The sequence below is a fragment of the Sminthopsis crassicaudata genome, chromosome 2, assembly GCF_048593235.1.
Source record: "Sminthopsis crassicaudata isolate SCR6 chromosome 2, ASM4859323v1, whole genome shotgun sequence".
Taxonomy (NCBI): Eukaryota; Metazoa; Chordata; class Mammalia; order Dasyuromorphia; family Dasyuridae; genus Sminthopsis; species Sminthopsis crassicaudata.
The window spans coordinates 223,624,192-223,646,560 of NC_133618.1; the positions used below are offsets into that span (position 1 = coordinate 223,624,192).

The 22,369-nt window shown below is 38.2% G+C and overlaps 1 protein-coding gene across 1 annotated transcript in view; it reads left to right on the forward strand.

The window, feature by feature from the left end:
- Positions 1–22,023, forward strand: part of LOC141552723 (ALK tyrosine kinase receptor-like) — an 84,914-nt gene extending 62,891 nt beyond the window's left edge. Inside the window, exons 3-4 of the mRNA XM_074284746.1 lie at positions 13,524–13,674; positions 21,847–22,023. Of these exons, the coding sequence (XP_074140847.1) occupies positions 13,524–13,674; positions 21,847–22,023 (328 nt within the window). The remainder of the gene's footprint in view (positions 1–13,523; positions 13,675–21,846) is intronic.
- Positions 22,024–22,369: the final 346 nt, after the last annotated feature.

Below are 22,369 nucleotides of genomic sequence, written 5' to 3' on the forward strand. Positions count from 1 at the left end.
TCTAATCAAATTTATTAAAGATTTATCTCTTTAGTCGGGGTTTTTTTCATAAAACCAAATATTAGTTTTATTTATTCTTTCAATAGTTGTCTTACTTTCAATTTTATTAACCTCCCCTTTTATTTTCAGAGTTTCAAATTTGGTACTTATTTTCAGAATTTCAAATTTGGGATTTTTAATTAACTCTTTTTCTAGCTTTTTTAGTTGCATTCCCCACCATTGATTTTCTCTTTCTCTATTTTATTCAAGAAAGCATCTAAAAATATAAAATGTCTCCAAGAATTACTTTGGCTGAATCCCATAAATTTTGATATGTTTTCTCATTATTGTCATTCTCTTGGATGAGATTATCAATTGTTTCTATGTTTTGTTGTTTACCTACTCACTCTTGAGGATTAGATTATTTAGTTTCCAATTAATTTTGGTCTATTTTCCCCTGGTCCTTTATTACATATATTTTTGTTGCATCATGCTCTAGAAAAGATGCATTTACTATTTCTGCCTTTCTGCATTTGATTTTGAGGGTTTTTTATGCCCTAATACATGGTCAATTTTTATGTAGTACTGCTGGAAAAAAAAATTATATTCTTTCTGTCCCCATTCAGTTTTCTCCAAAGGTCTATCGTACCTAACTCTTCTAAAATTCTATTTATTTCCCTAACTTCTTTCTTGTTAATTTGATAGATTGATTTATCTAGTTCTGATAGAATGAGATTGAGATCCCTTACTAGTATAGTTTTCCTGTCCATTTCTTCTTGCAGCTCTCTTAACTTCTCTGGAAACTTGGATGCTATACCATTTGGTGCATATATATTTAGTATTGATATTACTTCATTATCTATCTATGGTACCTTTTAGCAATTTAGATCTATTTTTGCTTTTGCAAGATTAGGATAGCTACCCCTGCTTTTTTTACCTTTACTTTGTATGTATCACTCTGCTTTAAATGTGTTTCCTGTAAACAACAAATTATAAGATTATGGCTTTTAATCCAGTTTGCTATCCACTTCCAATTTATAGGAGAGTTCATCCCATTCACATTCATAATTAAAATTACTTACTCTTTATTTCCTACCACCTTATTTTCCCCAAGTTATACTTTTCTCTTTCTTTTGCCTCTTTTCCTCCTTACCAGTGTTTTGCTTCTGACCACTACTTTTCTCAATCTGCCTCCCCTTTTATAGTCCCTCCCCCTTTCTTACCCTTTCCCCTTCTATTTCTGTTCTCTCTTCTATTACCTTGCCCCTTTGTTTCTCCTTTCTCCTCCTACTTCCCTATAGGATGAGACAAATATCTGTATTAAATTAATTATGTCTGATATTCTCTATTTGAGCCAAATCTGATGAGATTAATATTCATTTCATACCCCTTCCTTCTTTACTCAATTGTACTAGGTCTTTTTTGCCTCTTCAAGTGATGTAATTTATCCTATTTTACCTCTCCCTTCCTCGTCTTCCAGTACAATCCTTTTTCCATCCCTAATTTCTTTTTTATATTATCACAATATACCTACACTCTCTAAGTATACCCCTAACAAAGATATTGTTCTCAAGAATTAAACATATCATCTTCCTATATAAGGATGTAAACATTTTAACTTTTGAAAAAAGTTTGAAAAAAATAGGGCTTTTTTTCCTTTCCTTTTTACCTTTTTATGCTTCTCTTAAGTTCTGTATTTGAAGATCAAATTTTCTGTTCAGCTCTAGTCTTTTCATCAAAACTAAATAAAAATCCCTGATTTCATTGAATGTCCATTTTTTTCCTTATTGATAATGCTCAATTTTTCTGGATAATTGAGTCTTGGCTGCATTCCAAGTTCCTTTGCCCTCCAGAATATCATATTCCAGACCTTTTGATCCTTTAAAGTGTAAACTGCTAGGTTGTGGGTAATCCTGATTGTGGATTCTGAATATTTGAATTGGTTTTTTCTGCCTGCTTGCAGTATTTTCTCCTTGATCTGCTCATTCTGGAATTTGCTTCAATATTTCTTAGAGTTTTCATTTTCAGATCTCTTTCAGTAAGTGATTGGTGGATTTTTTCAATGGCTGCTTTACCTTGTATTTATAGAATATTAGGGCAGTTTTCCTTGATTATTTCTTAAAAGATGTTGCCTAGACTCTTTTTTGTGGTTTTCAGGTAGTCCATTAATTCTTAGATTGGACCTATTTTATATGTCAGTTGTTTTTCCAATAAGGTATTTTACATTTTCTTCTATTTTCTTCTTTTTTGTTTTGTTTAACTGATTCTTGATGTCTCATTGAATCATTCACTTCCATGTGTTCAGTTCTAATTTTTGTGAATTATTTTTCTTCAGTTAGCTTTTTTATTTTCTTTTTCATTTGACCAATTGAATTTTTAAATGAGTTGCTTTGTTCATTGGATTTTTTTTCATTTCTGTTTTTCAAGGAGTTGTTTTCTTTTTCCATTTCACCAAAACTATTTTAAAGAGTGATTTTCTTCAGATAATTTCTGTTCCTTTTCCATCACTCTCATTTCATTTTACCATTTTTCTTCTAACTCTCTTTTGAGATCCTTTTTGAATTCTTCCAAAAGAAACTTGTGAGATAGAGACCAATTTATATCATTCTTTGAAGTTTCATGTGGAGATGTTTTGCCCTTTGTGTTGTCATGGTTCTTCTCTGTCCCATAAAAGCTATCCATGGTCAAAGTTCTTTTTGCTTTTTTGCTCATTTTTAAAGAGTAAGGTCTGCTTTTTGGGCAAAGAGAAGCGTTCCCAAGCTTCCTTTACTGGTAACAGGGACTTCACACTGCTCTGAAGCTGGTGCTGCTAGCTTCCTTCTCATACTGGGTGGGCATAGTTAAGTCCTGTTTGTTATGCTAGGGTTCAGAGGTTCACTTGTTTTGGAGGTCTCACAGCTACTTTGCTGATCCACTGTCTTCTGATAGAGGACAAAGTAAAAATCCTGCTGTATTTTGGCTATGAATGTCTCATTAAATTCCCCCAGAACATAGAAGCCTCTCTGCCCTGGGTCTTCTTGCACTGTGTCTACACTAGCTGTACTTCCTTCCCACCCCGACGTGATTGACACAGACCTTTCCTGATGTTCTTCCAAGGTACCTTCTGCTGGAAATTTGTTACATGCCAAATATTCAGAGACTTGATCTGATGCTAACCTGAGGGAAGCCAGGAAGTGCTCAGATAAAGACCTGTCTACTCTCCATTATCTTGGTTCTGCCCCCAAAAAATCTCTTAGTTTCTAGTTGCCCCAGTTTCCTTATTTGTAAATAATAGGATTGGACTAGATGGCCACTGAAGTCCCCTCTAGTTCTAGATCTTTGATCCTAAATGATTTAATCTCCCTGGGCCTCAGTTTTTTTATATAGAAAATGAGGGAGTTGGGCTGGATGTTAAATATATGATCCTATTTGTTCTTTGTGACAATCTCTCCCTCCTGCAGCAATATAGCACAAGCCTAAGTAATTCCATTCCCTTCCCCTACTCTACCATGTAAGTCCTCTGGGAAGGAGAAGATGAGAGAAGTAGTTTTGTTTGTTTTCTTTTTTCTCTACTAAATGTTTTCATGGCAGAGCTGCCCCCCCTCTTGGGACCAAAAGATAAGTGCATTTATAGGGCTGCTCTTGCTGGAGTGAGTGCTTTTAGGAGGGCATTCTATATGGAAGTGAGATAATGAAGTTTGGTTGCAATTAAGTTAGCAACCCACATGACACCAGGAATCTCTTGGGAATCATGCTCCAAAGACAGTATTTGCATTGACTTGGCCCTTGGCTACCAATGAACTCTCCTGTGTTTGCCATTCCAAACCTCCTTCCTTACTGGAAAAGAAAGCACAAGCTTTATGGGACAGTCGCCTGGGATGAGGAGGATAACGTAGAAAGGATAAAAGAGAATAGATTTCAGCATTGTAGGCTCTTTGTGTGCATTGTGGGGCACCTATATTAGGAATCTCCTCTAAGAAGTCCTTTTGTGAGCCTAGAGAAAGCTGGGAAAGGATAACAAATTCCTACAGTAATATTGTTGAATCACTTTTGCTCATTCTCTCTTAAAAAGAGAATTCAATTTGTTTGAATACAGTAAGCAGTTATTAAGCACTTGCTATGTGATTTAAGTAGATAAAGTTCTAATTTATCTAGTAGACAAAGTTCCTGATTCCAAAATCAGAAAGACCTGCGTTTACATTCTGCCTTGGATTCTCACTGTTTGATCCTTCACGTCTTTTTAGCCTTAATTCCCCATCTGTAAAATGATGAAATTGAACTTTTTTTAATACATAGGATTTCTATAACACTTTTAGTTTTACAAACTCTAATTCTGTTTATGTTGTTTTTCATTTGAGCCTCACAATAACCCTGGAAAGTAAATACTATTATAGTTCTCATTTTATAGATGAGGAAACTGAGGCAGAAAGTGGTTGAGAGGTTGTCACACAAGTGACAAGAAGCTAAGACTAAATTTGAATTGAGCTCCAGATCTAGGTCTCTATCTACTCTATCAACTAGTTGCCCAAGTTCTAACTCTGAATCTATGATACAATGTACCAGGTGCTAGGGATGCCAAGAAAAAAATGACAATTGGAGAAAATATCAAAATAGAGGACTATCAACCAGCTATAAATGGAGGATGAGCTCTGTATTGAGTCAATCAAACAAAAGGTCTTATTATATTTCTTCTGGGTACCAGGCTTTATGTTAGCCATTGAGGGTAAGACAAAATGAAAACAAAGACAAAAATGAGACTTTCAAGGAATTTATATAAGGGCTCTTCTGTGCTCAAAACACTTTAGATGGTTATAAACCATTTAAAAAGCCTTTATCACGAACCTACTATTAAGTTTTCCCATCCCAGCCTTATTAGAGAGGGAGGGAATGATACTAACTTCAGAGCCATAAAGGACAGTGCTCATCTCCTGTTGGGACAGAAATAGGAAGTAGTCAAATAGCTCACCATCCCCAAAAGCTCACAGAGGTCTCCCCTTATTGGGTTACCCCATCCTCTATTCCATAGGGAGATGGATTTAATAGATTAAAAATAAACTAGTACTATCCAGCCTATACTAGCTGGGCCCTCACAACTACACTGATTATAGAGTAAAAAAGCCTTTTTCCTGGAGGGGACCATGTCCAAATATAAATCTTTCTTTCAGTCTGAGATTCATTCATTGGGCTCTCTAGTTGTAAGTTATTTCCACCAGGTACTTTATTGCTTTTCCATCTTGACAACATAGAAAAGTAATAGGAGAACAGGGATTCTGTTTTCCCAGGAGTGTCCCTGAAAAGGAAATGGAGGTACAACTATGGATTCAAACAGGGTTCTCCTCTATCCAGCCCCTCACCCACTGCCTCTGGTTCTCACTGCCACTTTGTATTAACACTTACATTCAAGGTTTGTAGCTTCTCTACCACAATTCTATGAAGTAGGTAGGGCTGATATTATGCTGCTTTATATGCTTGGAGCTGGCAAGGTCCTCCAGGTCATCCAATTCAATCCACACCTTAAAACTAATGTCAACAACAGACGCCACATGTAGTCATCCTACTTTTATTTGAAGGCCCCTCTACCTAACCCTAATCCTGTTATGTACACTAACCCTAACTCTAATATACTCCTCCCAAGTGCTGTCCTTCTGTTGATTATTACAGTTTATCCTATATCTATCTTGTTTATACATGATTGTATAAACATGTGCAAACAATCATGTTTGCACATTGTCTCCCAACTAGACTGTAAGCATCTGGAGAGCAGGGATTACTTTTCACTTTTCTTTATATAACATCTGGCACATATGATGTCTTTCTAACCAAAAACAGCCATTTTTAAAACTAGTTATTCTAAGTCTATCCTCTGTTGAAATTGTTATTTAGTCATTCCAGTTGTATATGACTCTTATTGATCCCTTTTGGAATTCTCTTGACAAAGATATTGAAATAGTTTACCATTTTCCAGCTTAGATTTTATAGCTAGGAAATTGAGGCAAATGGGTAAAGTGACTTGCCCAGAGTCATACAGCTAGTAAAAGTCTAAGGCCAGATTTGAATTCAGGAAGATGAGTCTTTCAGACTCCAGGCCTGGAGCTCTATCCACTGTTATCAAGTCTAGCACCCTTATTTTTACAAATGAAGAACTAAGGAAAATAGGGTTTAAGTGACTTGTCTAAGGTAACACAGCTAGTAAATGTCTGAGGTTGGATTTGAATTCAGGCCTTCCTGATTTCAGGGCACATACTCTAGCCATTGCGCCACCTGGCTGCCCTTCTGCAAAAGTAGCCAGGAACAATTCTATTCCTGCTTCCACATACACTCCTGCTATCACATCCACTGCCTTCTCTCTTTCTCATTAAATATTTCCAATTCCCACTTTATACTGATTAATAAATCCTCTTTCCTCAATCCCTCTTAAAAAGAGGATTCAGTTTGGTTCAATTCTGCCATCACCTAAAGTCCCTTTACCAGCCTGGCTGCTCATGTTTGGACATCCTCCGGCTTATCCATAACCCTCCTGAAATGTGCCCCAAGTCCTCCAACTGAGAGAAGCCTGATTGGAGAGTGTGCAGAAGGACTACTCTTACCCTTCCAGCTTCTCTTAATGTAGCCCCAGATAGCTTTAGCTCTCTTGGCCACTACATTTGTCTCTTGGATCATGCTGAGGTTGTGATCCACAAAAAAACTCCCAGTTCTTTCTCAGCCAAACTGCCCTTAAGCTATGCTCACCCTGCTTTGAACCTGGGAAATTGATTTTTAAAAATCAAGCATATGAGGTCTTTCCTGATTTCTTTCTTATACCTTTTCCCTATCCCTAAATTACCTTGAATTGACTTTGTGTGCATATAGATGTGGAGATTTTAAATTTGTATAAATATATTTAAAGCTTAAATATATCAATATCATTAAATAAAATGTAATATACATTACATATAATACATTATAATGCATATTATATAACATGATAGAGTTATACATTATCATGTTTATATAAAAATGTAGAATTACACATAAATACATTAAATATATCAAAAGTTAAAAGCTATTCTAAATCTACTTATATGTATATGTATATATATATCCTTTCCATGTAACAAGAGTTAGGGATATGACTCACCTACAATACAAAAAATGTACATACCAGTGAAGTCTGAGTCATTATTGTAGATAAAAGATAAAATATGTTGATATTATACAACATTACACATATATTTTATGAGTTTCTAAACTTTTTCTGTGTTGTCTACTGGTCTTCATGTGTCATTTGTGGCTTCCATAAAACTCTCAGAAAAATTCCATTTAATTTCTTATGCTGACTTGCAATATATGCAAAAGGTGATGGGGAAAATCATGATGTGGAAGGAATACCTGTTTCAATAAGCTCTTTTGCACAAGTGCACTTATGCTTTTTGCTTTTATATTCTCTATATTCCAACATAGTGGCTGGTACAAAATGTTTTTTGATTGGCTGACTGATCTCCATTACACTTCGTGGTATTTGTTTGGGTACAGAATTCTAGCCTGTGAAAATCTGTTTTATCCTAATGCTGCCATCATCCTACCTGTTAGCTTTCCCTCCCCATCCCTGTCCATCTGCAGACTTGTTAAGCCTGTCCAAGTTACTGATAAAAACGTTCCTGGGACCGTTTGGTGGAAAGTTTCCAAGTTCACAGTAAACTATTAATGACTAAAAATGAAAGAATGAATTAATGAATGAATGAAAAACATCAATTAAGTACTCTCTATGGGCAATTCACTGTGCCAAATGATGTAGTTACACAGCAAAGCAAGTCAGTCACCATTTCTATTCTATCTATCACCATCCTTTACAATTTGACATCCTAAAGTTCCTTAGAGGGTAAGGACTGCTTAATTTTTGTCTTTGCCCTCTCTCTCACATAGGGGCCTAGAATAGATCTTTATACTTAGCAGGCACTTACTTTATACTAATTGATGGTTTCATGGAGCTATTCTGTGGTTCTACCAATAAAAGAGTTCAAAATCCACCTGTCTGTACTGTTTTATATCTCATATGTTTTCAATTTCTACATAAGAATAGTAAGAAAGTCTGTCCAGTGAGGCAGCTAAGTGGTACAATGATAGATTGCTGGGCCTGGAGTCTAGAAGACCCACACCTTGAAACAGGAAGAGTGAGTTAAACCATAGAACTCAGACCTAAAACTAGAAAAGATCCTAGAAGTCTTTGGGTCAAATGCAGCCTCAGACAATCCTAGCTGTGGGACTCTGAGAAAATTATTTAACTTTATGTGTACCTCTGTTTTTTCTTTTTTTTTTTTTTTTGAATCTGGGGTTAAGTGACTTGCCCAGGGTCACACAGCTAGGAAGTGTTAAGTGTCTGAGACCAGATTTGAACTCGGGTCCTCCTGAATTCAAGGCAGGTGCTCTATCCACTGCACCACCTAGCTTCCCCACCTCTGTTTTTTCTACCATAAAATGAGTGCTAAATAAATAAATGAGCGCTTATTCCTTTCCCTCCTAATGATGGAGAATGAAGTTCAAAGATGATAAAGTTTGGATTTGCCCAGGGTCACATAGCTAGAGAGTATTGAAACCATAATTTAAACCCAGATTTACTGAAGCTAATTCCAGTGTCCTTTCTTTTTAAATATGTCTCATTCCAGGATTTCCAAGTGCATTTTACAATTTTAAGGTTATAAGGAAATCAATCAAACATCATGCATTTATTAAGCATCTTCTATATGTCAGGTCTTAAGGTGGGGAGAAATAATTCCTTCCCTCCTCCCACCCTGCCACCAACCACTTCCCAAGAATTTCAGTGAAAAATGAAGTTAATTCCAGCATTCTCCCTACAGGAATTTTAAAAGCTTTGGCACTCAGTAGATACTCTTTGAATTGCTATTCATCTTTTATTTTCAAAAAATTAAATAAAGAAAAAAGAATAAGACTCCACCTAAATCAGGGAGTAATCACTACAGTCAAGAATACAAAAAAACCTATTACCTATCCATTCTGTGGTAAAGACAAAGATGTAGCCAAAAATCAACAAAAAACATGGCAATGGCTTATCAGGCAAAATATCTTATAATCTCTAGTAAATTGGAATCCCTACATGACATTCCCCACGTGAATGACAGGTGGGTTAATTCTTTGTTAGCAGTCAATAAATTGTTTATAAGTGATTGGGAAGAAGCAGCAGGCATGCAGGTTATAGTGATTACTCAGAAGTGACTCTTGGGTATCTCTATTTATCAATTTCATGCTTCTAAAACAAAGGATCCACGTGCGCCTACTCTGTTCTCCCATCTTCTCCTATGGCTGGAGACAGGGACTTCCTTTCCTACACCCGGCCTTCCCTCCATGTGTCCTTTGTCAGTTCTCAGAGATTTATAACTCTTCCTGCCCTCTCCCACTCCCACCCCTTTCCCCGCCTTCACGTTTACCCGTGGAGTCCCACTGGGAAGTAATGTGTCCCAAGTCGCACAGTTAAGAAGTGCAGATTCTAAATCAGTCTTTCCTTCTGTTTCCAGATCCAGCACAATTAGGCACATCAAGGCCTCCTTATTTGTGAAACAAGAAGAGTGAGTTAGACCATAGGAGCATAGACCTAAAGCTAGAAGAGACCCTTAGAAGTCAATTAATGAATCAATTATTAAGGTTTTTGTTAAGTATGCCCCAGTTACTTTGCTAAATATTGGAAATAGAAAAAACAAAATTAACCAATGCCTTTGAAAAGCTTTTAACTCTAGGGCATCTTGATGCAGTGAATAATGCGCTGGTCCTGGAGTCAGGAAGACCAGAGTTCAAATCCAGCCTCAGGTGCTTACTGACAGTGTAGGCACCCAGATTGTGCCTACAAATTTTTTTTTCTATTTTAATGGGGGAAATTATGTGTATACATATAGGTGTGTCTGAGATGCTCTTAGAAACACAGGGAGGCAGTGCAAAAGCCTGGAAATAGGAGATTGGAACTTCAAGTACGAGGAACAGCAAGAAGGACAGCATGACTGTAGGACAGAAACCTGGAGTCGACTCCTTACGTACTCCTTGCCTCCAGGAACCTAATAATCGTGCTGTGTCAGCTTTAAGCCAAAGGAATGAATGTGCAATTTTGGTAGTCGGAGCATCATCAAGCTGATGATGAAAAGGGGCAGGAAGGGGACAAAGAAACTTCCTAGGGTCTCCCATGTGAGACCAACAGATGCCTGTTGGAGCAGAGTTAGAACCAGAGAATCTGGATTCAAGTTTTGACTCTACTATTTATTTTTACCCTTGTGAAAATTCACTTCACTTCTCTGGGAAGCTTGAAATCTATAAAATGAGAGAGCTGAGCTGGATGCTTTTTGGTTTCCTCCCAGCTCCAAATCTATGATTCTCCAAGTCCCTCCCTATTCACTATTTATGAGACCAGCCTTACTCTCATGCAAGATTTTCATGTTACAAATATTTGACTTTGACTCCAATATGAGCAAATCAGTTTTGAACTCTAATATCCCTATTATTAGCATCCCTATGGCACACTCAGAGAAATAACTAGGGCAGTGCAACTGGGACTTTATACTAGGGTGCTGGCATGAGGGAAGGGGTAACTTCATCCCTCTGATATTCCTTTAATTCCCCAATGAAAGGAATTTTCAGGAAAAGAGGTATTCAAGGGGCCTCCTAACATGTTCTAATTTGATTAAGAGGGTACTTTAAGACACTTCTCTGCACCATCCTGGGAAAAGATAATTCAAGAACCAGGCATCCCCATGACCAAATGGTGGAGTTAAGAAAGAATTCTTGAGATCATAACCCACATACCCCCATCTCAACTGAGTCTACCCCAAATTTAAAAAGTCACAGTTATGGCTGAATGCTTCATGCTAACTGAATAGCTGAATTTCTGGCCCAAGATCTAGTCAACAACACTTATAACTAACTGAGAGTTAGGCCAGGGCTTGGCAGCCAGAGTTGGGGAAAAATAGAGACTAAAAGAGGGAAAATATTTAGGCATGAGCAACTTGTAAAATATAACCGTTTTTGGCTCAATTTAAATCTATGAGAGAGTTCAGAGTGATTCTTAATGCATGCAAATCTATGCAAATATTATTCAAAGGGAGGGGGAAGGGGGGAGGTATGCTGTTTCCAAGTCATCACATAGACAAGTGCAGACCCAACAGGACTGTGACTTTATCTACATGACAGAAGCACTTACAAGCAAACTGTATCTTTGGGGCTGAAATGAATTTTTCACGCAGATCTACATGGCACCAAAAATATGGAGCAGCTGCATGGGAGGTCTCAATGGATGTGAAACACAGCTGGCCACCATCTTCTGTATTATCATTGCATTTTATCCATATTGCACTTGGAAACCATAATCAGGGCACCCTTCCCAGTGTTCTCCTCTTCAGGCTAAATGAGCTGGGTTCCTTTAGCCTCTTGTTATGTATCCTTTCCCTTAAAACCTTTTACTTACATTGGTTATTTTCTGAAATTTCTCCAAATTTTCCTTGTCTTTAAAAACTAGGTTCAAAATTCTGTGAAGGCTTCTGATCTCTGTCAGAAAGAAGAATTGTTTTGTAGTTCGTACATACTGCAATCCAAAGTCTATATCCCAGTGCCATATTTGAAATTCAGCCGATTCCCAACTGACCTCTCCAAAATTATCTCGTCCTAGTCTCCATAGACCCTCTGTTCCAACATACTATGAGTATTCTTCCTTCCATCTCTCGCTTCATACCCTCCACAGGGAATGCCCTCCCTTCTCTTTTCCCTTTTGTCTTCCTTCAACCCCCGCATGAAGCCTCTCCCAACTGCCCTAGGATTATAGCATCATAAGTGTTTTGCAATCCCTAACAATTTATATAAATCAGTTATTTTTATAGACTTAGAAGTGAAAGAGATCACTTAGTTCTTTTTTTTTTCTTTTAAAGATTGGGTCCCCAATCTCACTATCTCAGATAATCTCAGAATCCCAGACATTAAGGAGGACCAGAGAAGATTTCTCACAGAAGGGTGGATTTTAGCTGAAGGAAGCTAGGGATGCCAGGAGGCAGGGATGTGGACGGAAAGTGTCTTAGTCATAGGAGAAAATCAACAAAAATTCTTGTGGCAGTAGGAAAATTGTTTTATGGGAGCAATAGTAAGAAAGCCGTTGTTATTAGTCATATAATATGTAGAAGGGAGTAAAACATAAGAAGATTGGAGAGGTAAGAGAAAGCCAGGTTATAAAGGGCCAACCAGAAGATTTTTATTTTAGTTCCTAGAGGTTAGAGGAAGCCCATGGAGTTTATTGGCTAGGAAAGTGACTTATGCTTTTCCTGGTCCAATTTGCCCATTTGGGCCTGATGTGTCTGATGAGTTTGCAATATTAAACATTACTTAACCACAGCTGTATAAGATCATTACCTCTAGAATCAAAGCATCTGGCTTCAAATTTACTACCTAAGTAACTCTGGGCAATTCATTAAATCTCCATTGACCTCTGGTTGCTCATCTGCAAAAGGAAAGAATTGTCCAAGATGGCCCCGGACATCTTTTCCAACTCTAACTGTGATCCTATGAGTCTGAGTGTATGGAAGCCACTGAGCATGTGTGCATATGCAAAGCTACCTCCTGCTACTTTCTCCCAGGTGCTTTTCAAAAAGTGCTTTGGATCCCAATACACTGGGGTTTGAAAATGTAATGCAATCACTTTTCACTGACAGGTAGTCTATTGGGGGAAATTTGTAGCATAGATACTAACAGTTCTAATGTCTGGCCATGCTTCTTATATAGTGCAGGAATTAAGTTCTATTTTTTCTTCTTTCTTAACTTCATCTTTATGACCTGGGAGGCAACTGAAGTAATGTCATTTCCCCATCAGACCATTTCTATTAGAATTTCTCCTTGTTGTTGTTTTCCACATACATATTTCTAAAAGGAAAAGCTTCTGGGACAATTGATTTAAAAAGTCTTTGCTCATAAACATGGCTGTAAATCTCACTCTCCCATTTGCAGTTGCTTGCTATCTGACTAAATGATGTAGCTTCAAAACACTTTACAAACATCAATTACTCAATTCATTCAGCACGTGGCACCCTCACATTTCAGGAAAGGGAAAAGGGCCCAGAGCATGACATCACAGAGACGAGGCTATAAATCAGTGCTCAGGAGGGCCACAACCTCCCTTTCTATCATGAGAATCTCTTTCAGAGCTTCTCTTCCACCCAGTCCTCCATGCCCATTTTGGTATTTAGACAAGCAATCTGGTACAGAGCAAAGAACAATGGCCCGGGAGTTGCAAGACAAAGGTCTACTTTGTGAATTTGTTAATTGTTCTTCCCTCCCAGGATGCTGCTCTCTTTAGCCATTTCTTAGACATGCAGACACTGTCCAAACACATACTGACCACTTATTAGTTTTATGATCTGAGGCAATCCACTTAATTTCTCTGAGCCTCAGATTCTTCATCTGTAAAATTAGGTTAATAATGCCTACTGCACAGAGTTATGGTGAGAATCACATTGAATGAGAATGATGAGGTATATGAATTTGCTGTTTGCAGCAAAGTGCAATACAGATGTTAGGAATTATCATTAAAATTACTTTTTTTTTTGTAGCATCTCAGGCTACGGAGCAGCTGGAGGTAAAGGAGGAAAGAACACTATGATGAGATCCCATGGTGTATCAGTTCTAGGAGTCTTTGATCTGGAGAAGGATGACTTCTTATACATCTTGGTGGGACAACAAGGGGAAGATGCCTGTCCCAGTGTAAGTGCTCATGGCTCTACTTTTATATCGACTAAGGTTTTCAAGTGCTAAATTCTCTGTAGAATGGACAATGGACATAATCCTTCTGGAAATTTGTATTCTAAATTGATACAATTCTCCTGTAGGAAACCCACAGTTAGTTTTAATTTAGAGTGACCAATCTTCATTAATGTGCATGAAAAAAATAGTGGGTTTGAAATTATATAATATGTTTAAATTTCACACAACATGGATCCAGACTCAGTCAATACCTTGACTGTGAACCTACAATCAAAACACAATCTAAAACAATCTATTATTCTATTTTATAACAGAAATCAAAGTAAAGACCCATTTGCTAATTGTTTTTTCTTGCCAGGGAATTATTGCCCTTATCTACAATATAGACCCAGATACTCTCTATGAATTAATTTATAGCTATTTAAGGCTTGTTATGTGCTTTTGTTTTAGGTTTTATTACATTTCTTTTGCTGTTTCCTCATCCTTATTTCTCATCCTGACAAGTTATATCTTCATGTCCTGTAGTCCTAGAGACATCTCATCGCTTGGGGTTCCTGACCCCACTGGAATGTTAATGATTAAGGAAGCAAACAACAGTGAATTCAAAAGGCCAGAACTGGACAAAAATTAGAGGGAAGAAAACAAGCCAGTGAAAAATAATAGTACTAAAGTCATGTAAACTCTGCAGTGTCTCAGCTCTGTGTTTCTTGTGTACATACATCTTTTAAGAAAATTATTACCAAGCTCGGAATGATTAGAGCTCATTAAAAATGAAGAGGAAAAAAGAGGTCAAAGACAAAAACAGAGATCCCATATGTTGCAGAATATTCATAGATGCACTTTTAGAGATAGCTAAGAACTAAAAACAAAGCAGTTACTCATTGAATGGGGAAATAGCTAAATGAACTTATGCATGAATTAATGAAATATTATAGTGCAGCAAGAAATTATAGTTATGAAAAATATAGATAAACATGAAAAACGTGTGTGAACTGATACAAGGAAAATGAACACAACCAAAGGAACATTAAACACGATTACTATAATAATATAAACCAAAAGATTACTAAAGGGAAGCCAAATTCTGAGTAATTTAAAAGGTCAGTGATAGTCTCAGAGAAAGGTATATCCCTCCTCCTCGCTTAAGGTGGTGGATTAGTTAGATAAGAATGTTGTGCATGTTGTTGGCCATGGTCACTGCATTGAATTTTTATTCTTAACCCATTTTCTTTGTTACAAGGAACAGTTCCATTTCAGGCAAAGAATGAGATAGAGAAGGTATTTCCAAAAGTGAAAATGATGTAAAAATAAAAGGCAGCAGTAAAACTTGTTTAAAAAAAAAAAAAACTGAACAGGGAGCTGGTAAACCACCATTGCTAGAGATCTACCATGATAAGAACTCAGAAATCTGTGTTACCGGCCTCCTGGGACATTCAACACACCTTCATGGATGAGCCCCTCCTTGAAAACCATAATGCCCTCGGGACAAACTTTCTGGGGTGGGAAGGAATCAGCAGAGCAAAAAGAGATTCCTTGTGGTTCTGATGGGCAGGACCCTGAAGGTGAAGTGTCCAGGAGCCTAAAGGAAGGACATCTCAGAGAGGGCAAGAGAGTGGAGAAGGTATAAATGCCCAGGATCAAGGATGGGAACTCCAAATGGCAGAGATAATCATGGGGTTAAGCCAGAGGAAACAGGAGAAAGGTTAATGTGAACAACCTTTAGAATGAGAAATGCCCCAACTCTAACTTTTATTTAGCAACTATAATCAGGACATTCCAGCTTGATATAATATATGAAGTCATTAAATTACAGGCTGCTGTAATCTTAGCGAGAATTTATCGAGTGCTAATGCAATTCTTTCATCTGAGCAGAGAGATTGCATTGACTTCTGGAAGGGACTTTTACTTGATTGGATTGTAATCAGTTATGTCTTTCACATGACTACTTTTTTAAAAATTCAATTGTAATCTACTTGTTCCTCTGGGTCACCGCACTTTATCATGTTATTAATCAACCTACTTGCTCTCAAACTTTGGACTCAATTTAGAAACATGCCGTATTCCAAAAGAGGTAATTCTCTGCTGGCAGTCCTGGGCATCCACCTGTACTAGGCCAGCCAAATGAGGTGATGGCATGTGGACAGAACCATTGGCCTCCCATGCATCTCCTTTTGCCCAGATGGGAAGAGAAGTATAGGAGAGAATGGAGGAGAGGAAAGATCCGGATTCAGCCACCTGGGTTTAAATCCTAGACTTACTACTTACTCACATGTGACCTTGAACAAGTCACCTGGGTTTCCTCATCTGGAAAACAAGAGGCTTGGATTCAATGATTTCTAAATTCCCTTCCAGCTCTCCCCCTATACCCCTGAGATCCTAATGTCCAAAATCCAGATACTCTATCAGTTTCCACTTCTTTGTTGGCAGAAAAAAATATATCAGTTAGTAAGATTCTCCAGACGCTAAAACAGAGAGACATCTATGTGACTAAAATTCAATAGAAGCAGAATTACTAAAGGAGGGTTGGCTTTGGAACCACAAAGATGAGGGTTCGAGACTTGCCTCTGATGGGCAAGTAAATTTAACTTCTTAGTGCCTGTGAGGGAACTTCTTAGGACTCTCTATTACTGATACATTGCTTCAATGCTAGAGAATTCCCTACATCAATAACAAATAAGAAAATATGTTTAGAAGAACTGCACACATTTAACCTTTATCAAATTTCTTTCTGCCTTGGGGAGAGTTAGAAAGGAGTGACAGAGAAAAATCTGTAACAAGGTTTTGCAAAAGTGAATGCTGAAAATTATCTTTGCATGTATTGGGGAAAATAAAGTACTATTTTAAAAGGAAAGAAAATCAAGACACACATCTCACTCCCCCCAAAAAAATAATGAAAGATAGAATGTCACAGTAGATAAAGTACTGAATCTGGAATCAGAATTCTCTGAATTCAGATCCTGCCTCTGACTCCAACTAAGTTCCCCAATGAACTTGACATTTAAGATGTTGGAGAAAATTCCTTAAGATTTCTCTATAAAGTCATAGGTGGGTTGCAACCTATGTTGGTGGAGAGAATTTCCACACTGGTATACATTATTTAAGTGAAACCAGAGATCCTTCACACATTTGCATTATTAGATTGGATCATCCCAGCTTATTTAATGTTAAGAAGGCCTTTCTTTTCCTAAGGCTTTGTGCACTAAGAGAGGGAGATCAGCAGTCAGTTTTGGGGAAATGAGAAATGAATTCTTAACTCTTCTCTCGAAATAGAATCACAGGTTAAAAGATTATGAGAATATTGTAGTCCCATCTACATTACTACTTAACTGTGTATATGAAAAAATTATATCCCTCTCTTAGTTTCAGTTTCTTCCTCTGAAAAGTGGGGATATTTGACTTCCCAACCATTAAAGGCTCTTCTAACTCCAGCCTTCTATGAATTTATAAGTGCTGCTTGGGCACCAGTTTCACCAAAGCCCTTACACTGGCACTCTAGTTATTCACGAGTTTTGTGCCACCCAAATCCAATTTGCATTGATGGAATATGACATTATTCAGAGAGTGAAGATCAGGAAGGTTGCAGAACAAATGAAGAAATAACATGGATGATCAAACAAAATCTTTTCAAATGGACCAATGAGTCTCAAACTTTTTGGTCTAAGGGCCAATTTCTATTAATGAAAGCTATTGAGACCCACTCCAAAGCACTTTTACTTATATGGGTTATATTTATTTAATAGTTATTGCATTAGAAATTAAAACACCTTAGTTTCATTATGAAGAAACTAGATGGCCCAGTGGATAAAGCAAAAGGATTGGAGTGAGGGAGACCTGAGTTCAAATCTGGTCTCAAATACATACTAGCTATGTGACCCCAAATAAGTCACTTAGCCTCTCTTTGCCTCAGTTTCCTCAACTGTAAAATGGAAATCATAATAGCACCTGCTCCCTCCCTCTGATTATTGTAAGGATCAAATGAGATAATAATTGTAGAATGCTTATTATGATATTTGGAACATAGTGGGTGCTTACTTTCTTCCATATAAAAATAGTTTTGACTTTGAGTCAAATGGTTTTGTCTCCCTAAAATGATTTTGGGACTACCAGAGATTAGAACATAGTTTAAGAACTGTCAGATAATTTTAGAATCACAGGACTTCATAGCTAAGAAATGTCAAGAATGTAAGAGTTGGAAGGACCTCAGCAATTATCTGAGTCAATCCATATTCCAGAAGAATCATAGAAATATAGATTTAGATTGGAAAGGCACTTCAGAGGCCATTGAGTCCAGCCCTCTAATTTTATAGAGGGGAAACTAATGCTCTGGGAACTTAAATGATTTGCCCAATGTCACATCAGAAGTGGGATCTGAAACCAATACTCTTTTCAGTTTATGTCCCCTAAATCTTCTCTTCCCCAAGGTAAACATCCCCCTTTCCATCAGATGATCCTCATATGACATGGACTTGACGTCCCTCGCCATCCTGGATTCCCCTCTAAATGTTCTTCAGTTATCCTGTCTGAACAGGGACTAAACACAATGTTCTGTAAGTGACATGACTATGGAAGAGGATATTCCTTGAAGCTATACCTCTCCATTTCAAATCACGTCATTTAATAGATGAGAAAATGGAGGTGTTTCAGATTTCAGTGACCTACTCACACTTACCCAACTACTTAGTAAGTAGCCTGAGACTAGAACTTGGGTCTCTCCTGACTCCCCATCTACAGCCCTTTCTGTCCCAAGATTTCAGGAACAGGAAAAGCCTGCAACATGCCAGGTCATCTCTGGAGTCTAAACCTGCTAAGTACTGGGAATACAAAGAAAAGCAAAAGGCACTTTGGGTTGTCAAAACACTTTTAGTTTAATTAAAGAAAACAGCCTACCAAAGGAAGCTCAAAAAGGCAGCCCCATAGGGAGAAGTCCCAGGGAATGAAACTCTGGAAAATGAAGAACTCAAGAGCTAGGAAATATCATACCCAGTGTCCAAACCCAGAGGCCCTGCCCTCTCTCTCTTGGGGCCACGGTGAGCTTCTCATGATCCTGTAGGACCAGAAGGGCCCCCTATGGCCCAGCCATTTCTTCCCTCTCTCTCTCCATCTCCTCCCTTGCTCACATGAATAAGGAGAAAAAAATATCAGCATTGTCAATTCAAAACCTTTCACCCAAGCTCCGTCCACTTTAAAAGAGCTCAAATTATTCCCATCATTAAATCAAAAACACCGTAAAACAAATTGTGTCTCAACCATTCATCTCGATATTTCTCTGGTGCTGAGTACTGGCGCCTCTATAAATGCTCCGGCAGAAGAAGTGGCTGAAGATGAATGGCCCAGCCATTTACTGGGTACATCACAGCTGCAGCGTTAGATGGAAATTTGATGTTTTATTAGCTTTTTTTTTTATTAAACAAAAGAAAAAAAGTGTTTTATTCTGACTTCAATTTGATGAGAGAGAGCTGCCTGAGCTGAGTGGTACTGGCTGACAAGAGAGCTGTGACTGTCCTGAGTGCCATTAACAAGCTCCAAGAGGGAGCAGAGGTGCTGGCCATGCAAAGGCAAAAATGAAGGAATCCTCCCTTCAAGGAGCTTGCCTTCCGTTGGGAGGTACCATACATACACAGAGAAGGACGTGCAAAATATGCACTATTATACAGAAAATCTCAGTCTTTTTCAGAGGGGAAGAAAGCAAGGGGCAAAGGTGAAAGAGAAAGAGGACAAACATGAAAAAAGAAAAGGCTTCCTGAAGGAGGTGGTATTTGAGTTGGACCTCAAAGGAAGCAAAGGACTGGATGAGGCAGAGTGAGGAGGGAGAGCCTTCTAGGCTTAAGAAACAGCTTATACGAAGGCAAGGAGGTGGGAAATGGGCAAGTCAAATGAGAGAGCTTGAATGAAATATCATCATGAATTAAAGGGAAGCCATGGGCAGTCTATCTGGGGGGGAAAATAACAACAATGTACAATCTTTCTGAATTATAAAGGGTTTTAATCCCAGATAGAGGAGTTTGCTTTTTATTCTAGAGCCAATAAGGAATTATTAAACTCTCTAGGGTAGGGAATCTGTGCTTGACAATCAGTTACATGAGCATTATTCCAGCAGGAATCCTAACATCTTTGAGTTGGAAGGAACCTGATGGCCTGATTTCAACAATATCTCCAATAAGAAACCTCCCAGAAAAGGCAGTAAACATTGAACTTGGATTTTGCCAAATGCAATATCTTTCTCAATCTTCATTCTCCATGACTTCTCTGCAGCTTTAATGCTGTCAACTGCTCTCTTTTCCTTGATACTCTTTTTTTTCTCTAAGTTTTCAGGATACCATCAGGTTCACCTCTTATGTCTCCTCAATCTCCTTTTGCAGACCTTCATCCAGATCATACCCCCCCCCCAATTGTAGATGTTCCACAAGGCCCTGTCCTGGACCTTCTGCTTCTTCTATACAGTCTTCCTTTGCATCTATTGATTCAATTACCATCTCTATGTAGATGATCCTTAAATCATTTGTCTGGTCCTAACCTCTGTCCTGAACTTTTTCAATATCAAAACTGGATATCCCATAGACATCTTAAAATCAACATAGGCAAAGCTGAACTCATTATCTCTCTCCCCCAAACCTACCCCTCTTCCTTACTTCCTTATTATGGCCAAAGTCACCACCATCCTCCCAAACTTAAAAACCTCTTCCTCCTCCTCACTCCTCATTCTCTGCTCCTCCCCCAAAGCCTATCGGTTGTCCAGGCTTGCTGATTTTACCTTTATTAGGTCTGTCACTCCTCTCCTCCACACTGTCACCAGCCTGGTCCTGGCCCTCAACAACCCTATACACCAAATCTATTAAAACATTGTAATAATCTGTTGGTTATTGTCCTTGCCTCAAGTCCATTTGAATTTTAAAGTCCTTTACAAACTGGCCCTTTCCCATTTTCCTAGTTTTCTTACAAGTTACTTAACCCCACATAGTTTTTGATGACACTTTCCTCCTTGCTGTTCCTCCTATGAAACACTCCATCTCCTGACTCCGGGCATTTTCACTGGCTCTGATCCATGTCTGAAATTCTCCTTCCTCATCTCTACTTCCCAGCCTCCATGGCTTCCCTTGCGGAGGGCCCACTTTCTGCAGGAAGACTTTCCAAGTCCTTCTTCCTGGTCTTCCCACTGAGAATTTTTGTTGCTTAGTCACTTTCCAGTAGTGTTCATCTCTTCATGACTCTATTGGGGATTTTCTTATTAGAGAGTGGTTCACAATTTCCTTCTCTAACTCCTTTGACCGATGAGGAAACTGAGGCAAACAGGGTTAAGTGACTTGCCCAGGATTACACAGGTAGAGTCTGAGACCATATTTGAACTCAAGAAGATGAGTTTTCCTGACTCCAGTCCAAGCATTTTGTGCACTACCAGTCGAACAAGAGATTATCTTCAATTTAATCTGCCTGTAATCTTATCTGCATATGATGGTCTGCATGCTGTCTCCACCATTAGATTATGAGTATCTTGAGAGCAGAAACTGCTTCTTTGGTTTTGATTTTGTTTGTTTATTATTTACTTTCTTTGTTTTCACAGTATTTACTATGGGGCCCAGCATATAGTAGGCATTTAATAAATGCTTAATGACTTGAGTTATAAAACCTCTTCAAACTCTGGTTCTGCCCCTTAGTAGCTTCCTGACTTTGGTCATAACATTTCCATTTTCTCATATGCAAAATGAAATGCCAGACTCAATTATCACTAAGGTTCCTTCTAGCCTTAACATTCTGTGGTAAAATGGATCTACTCAAGTGCCTCTAGTGATGGAGAACTCATCACCATTATATTTTGGACAGCTGTAATTATTAGAAATTTCTTTTCAAATCTGCCTTCTTATACTTTCTAGCCAGAAGTACTAGTTCTCCCTAAGGCTGTAAAAAATAATTCTAGTCTCTTTCCATCAAGTTTCTGGACTAGAAAGTCCCCTTTGACATATTGACTTTTAATAACTTTCCAGATGATACCTGTACCAAGTAATGGCAACAAAAAGGGGCAAATTGAGGGTTGGCAAAGCAAAATACTTCCCAGAGAAGAATACAGCCGGGGAGCCTGACAGCTCGCCTAATCTCAAGCCTTGGAATTGACAGCATCTAAACTCCAGGGAGATCCTGATGGACACTGTAACTCTTATTTATTCATTCTGTCTACAGACTAATGAAATTATCCAGAAGGTTTGCATTGGAGAGAACAATGTGATAGAAGAAGAAATCCGAGCCAACCAAAGTGTGAATGAGTGGGCTGGAGGTGGAGGAGGTGGGGGTGGAGCGACCTACATTTTTAAGGTATGGCCCCCCTTTTTCTTCCAGGCTGCAGGCTATGCTACATAGCTCTGGGCCTTTTTTTTGGATGTTCCCCAAGGTGTAATACAAGCACCTTAAGTTTATACCATGCTTTATATAAGACTTAAAAGGGCTTTCACCAAATTTTTCTCACTGGCTCTTCTCCATAACCCTCAGAGGTAAGTAGGGCAGACATCATTAATTATATTTCACAACTGGCTCATCCCATGACTTTCTCAGTGACAACCATTTAGTTATAAGAAGATAGCCTCTCAACTCTAAAACCACTCATTTATCCACCAGGTTTTGCTGCCTCTAGAATAATGTCTTCCAATTCTAATGGTAATATATTTACATAGGGCTTTCAAGTTTACAAAGCCTTTTACATAGATTG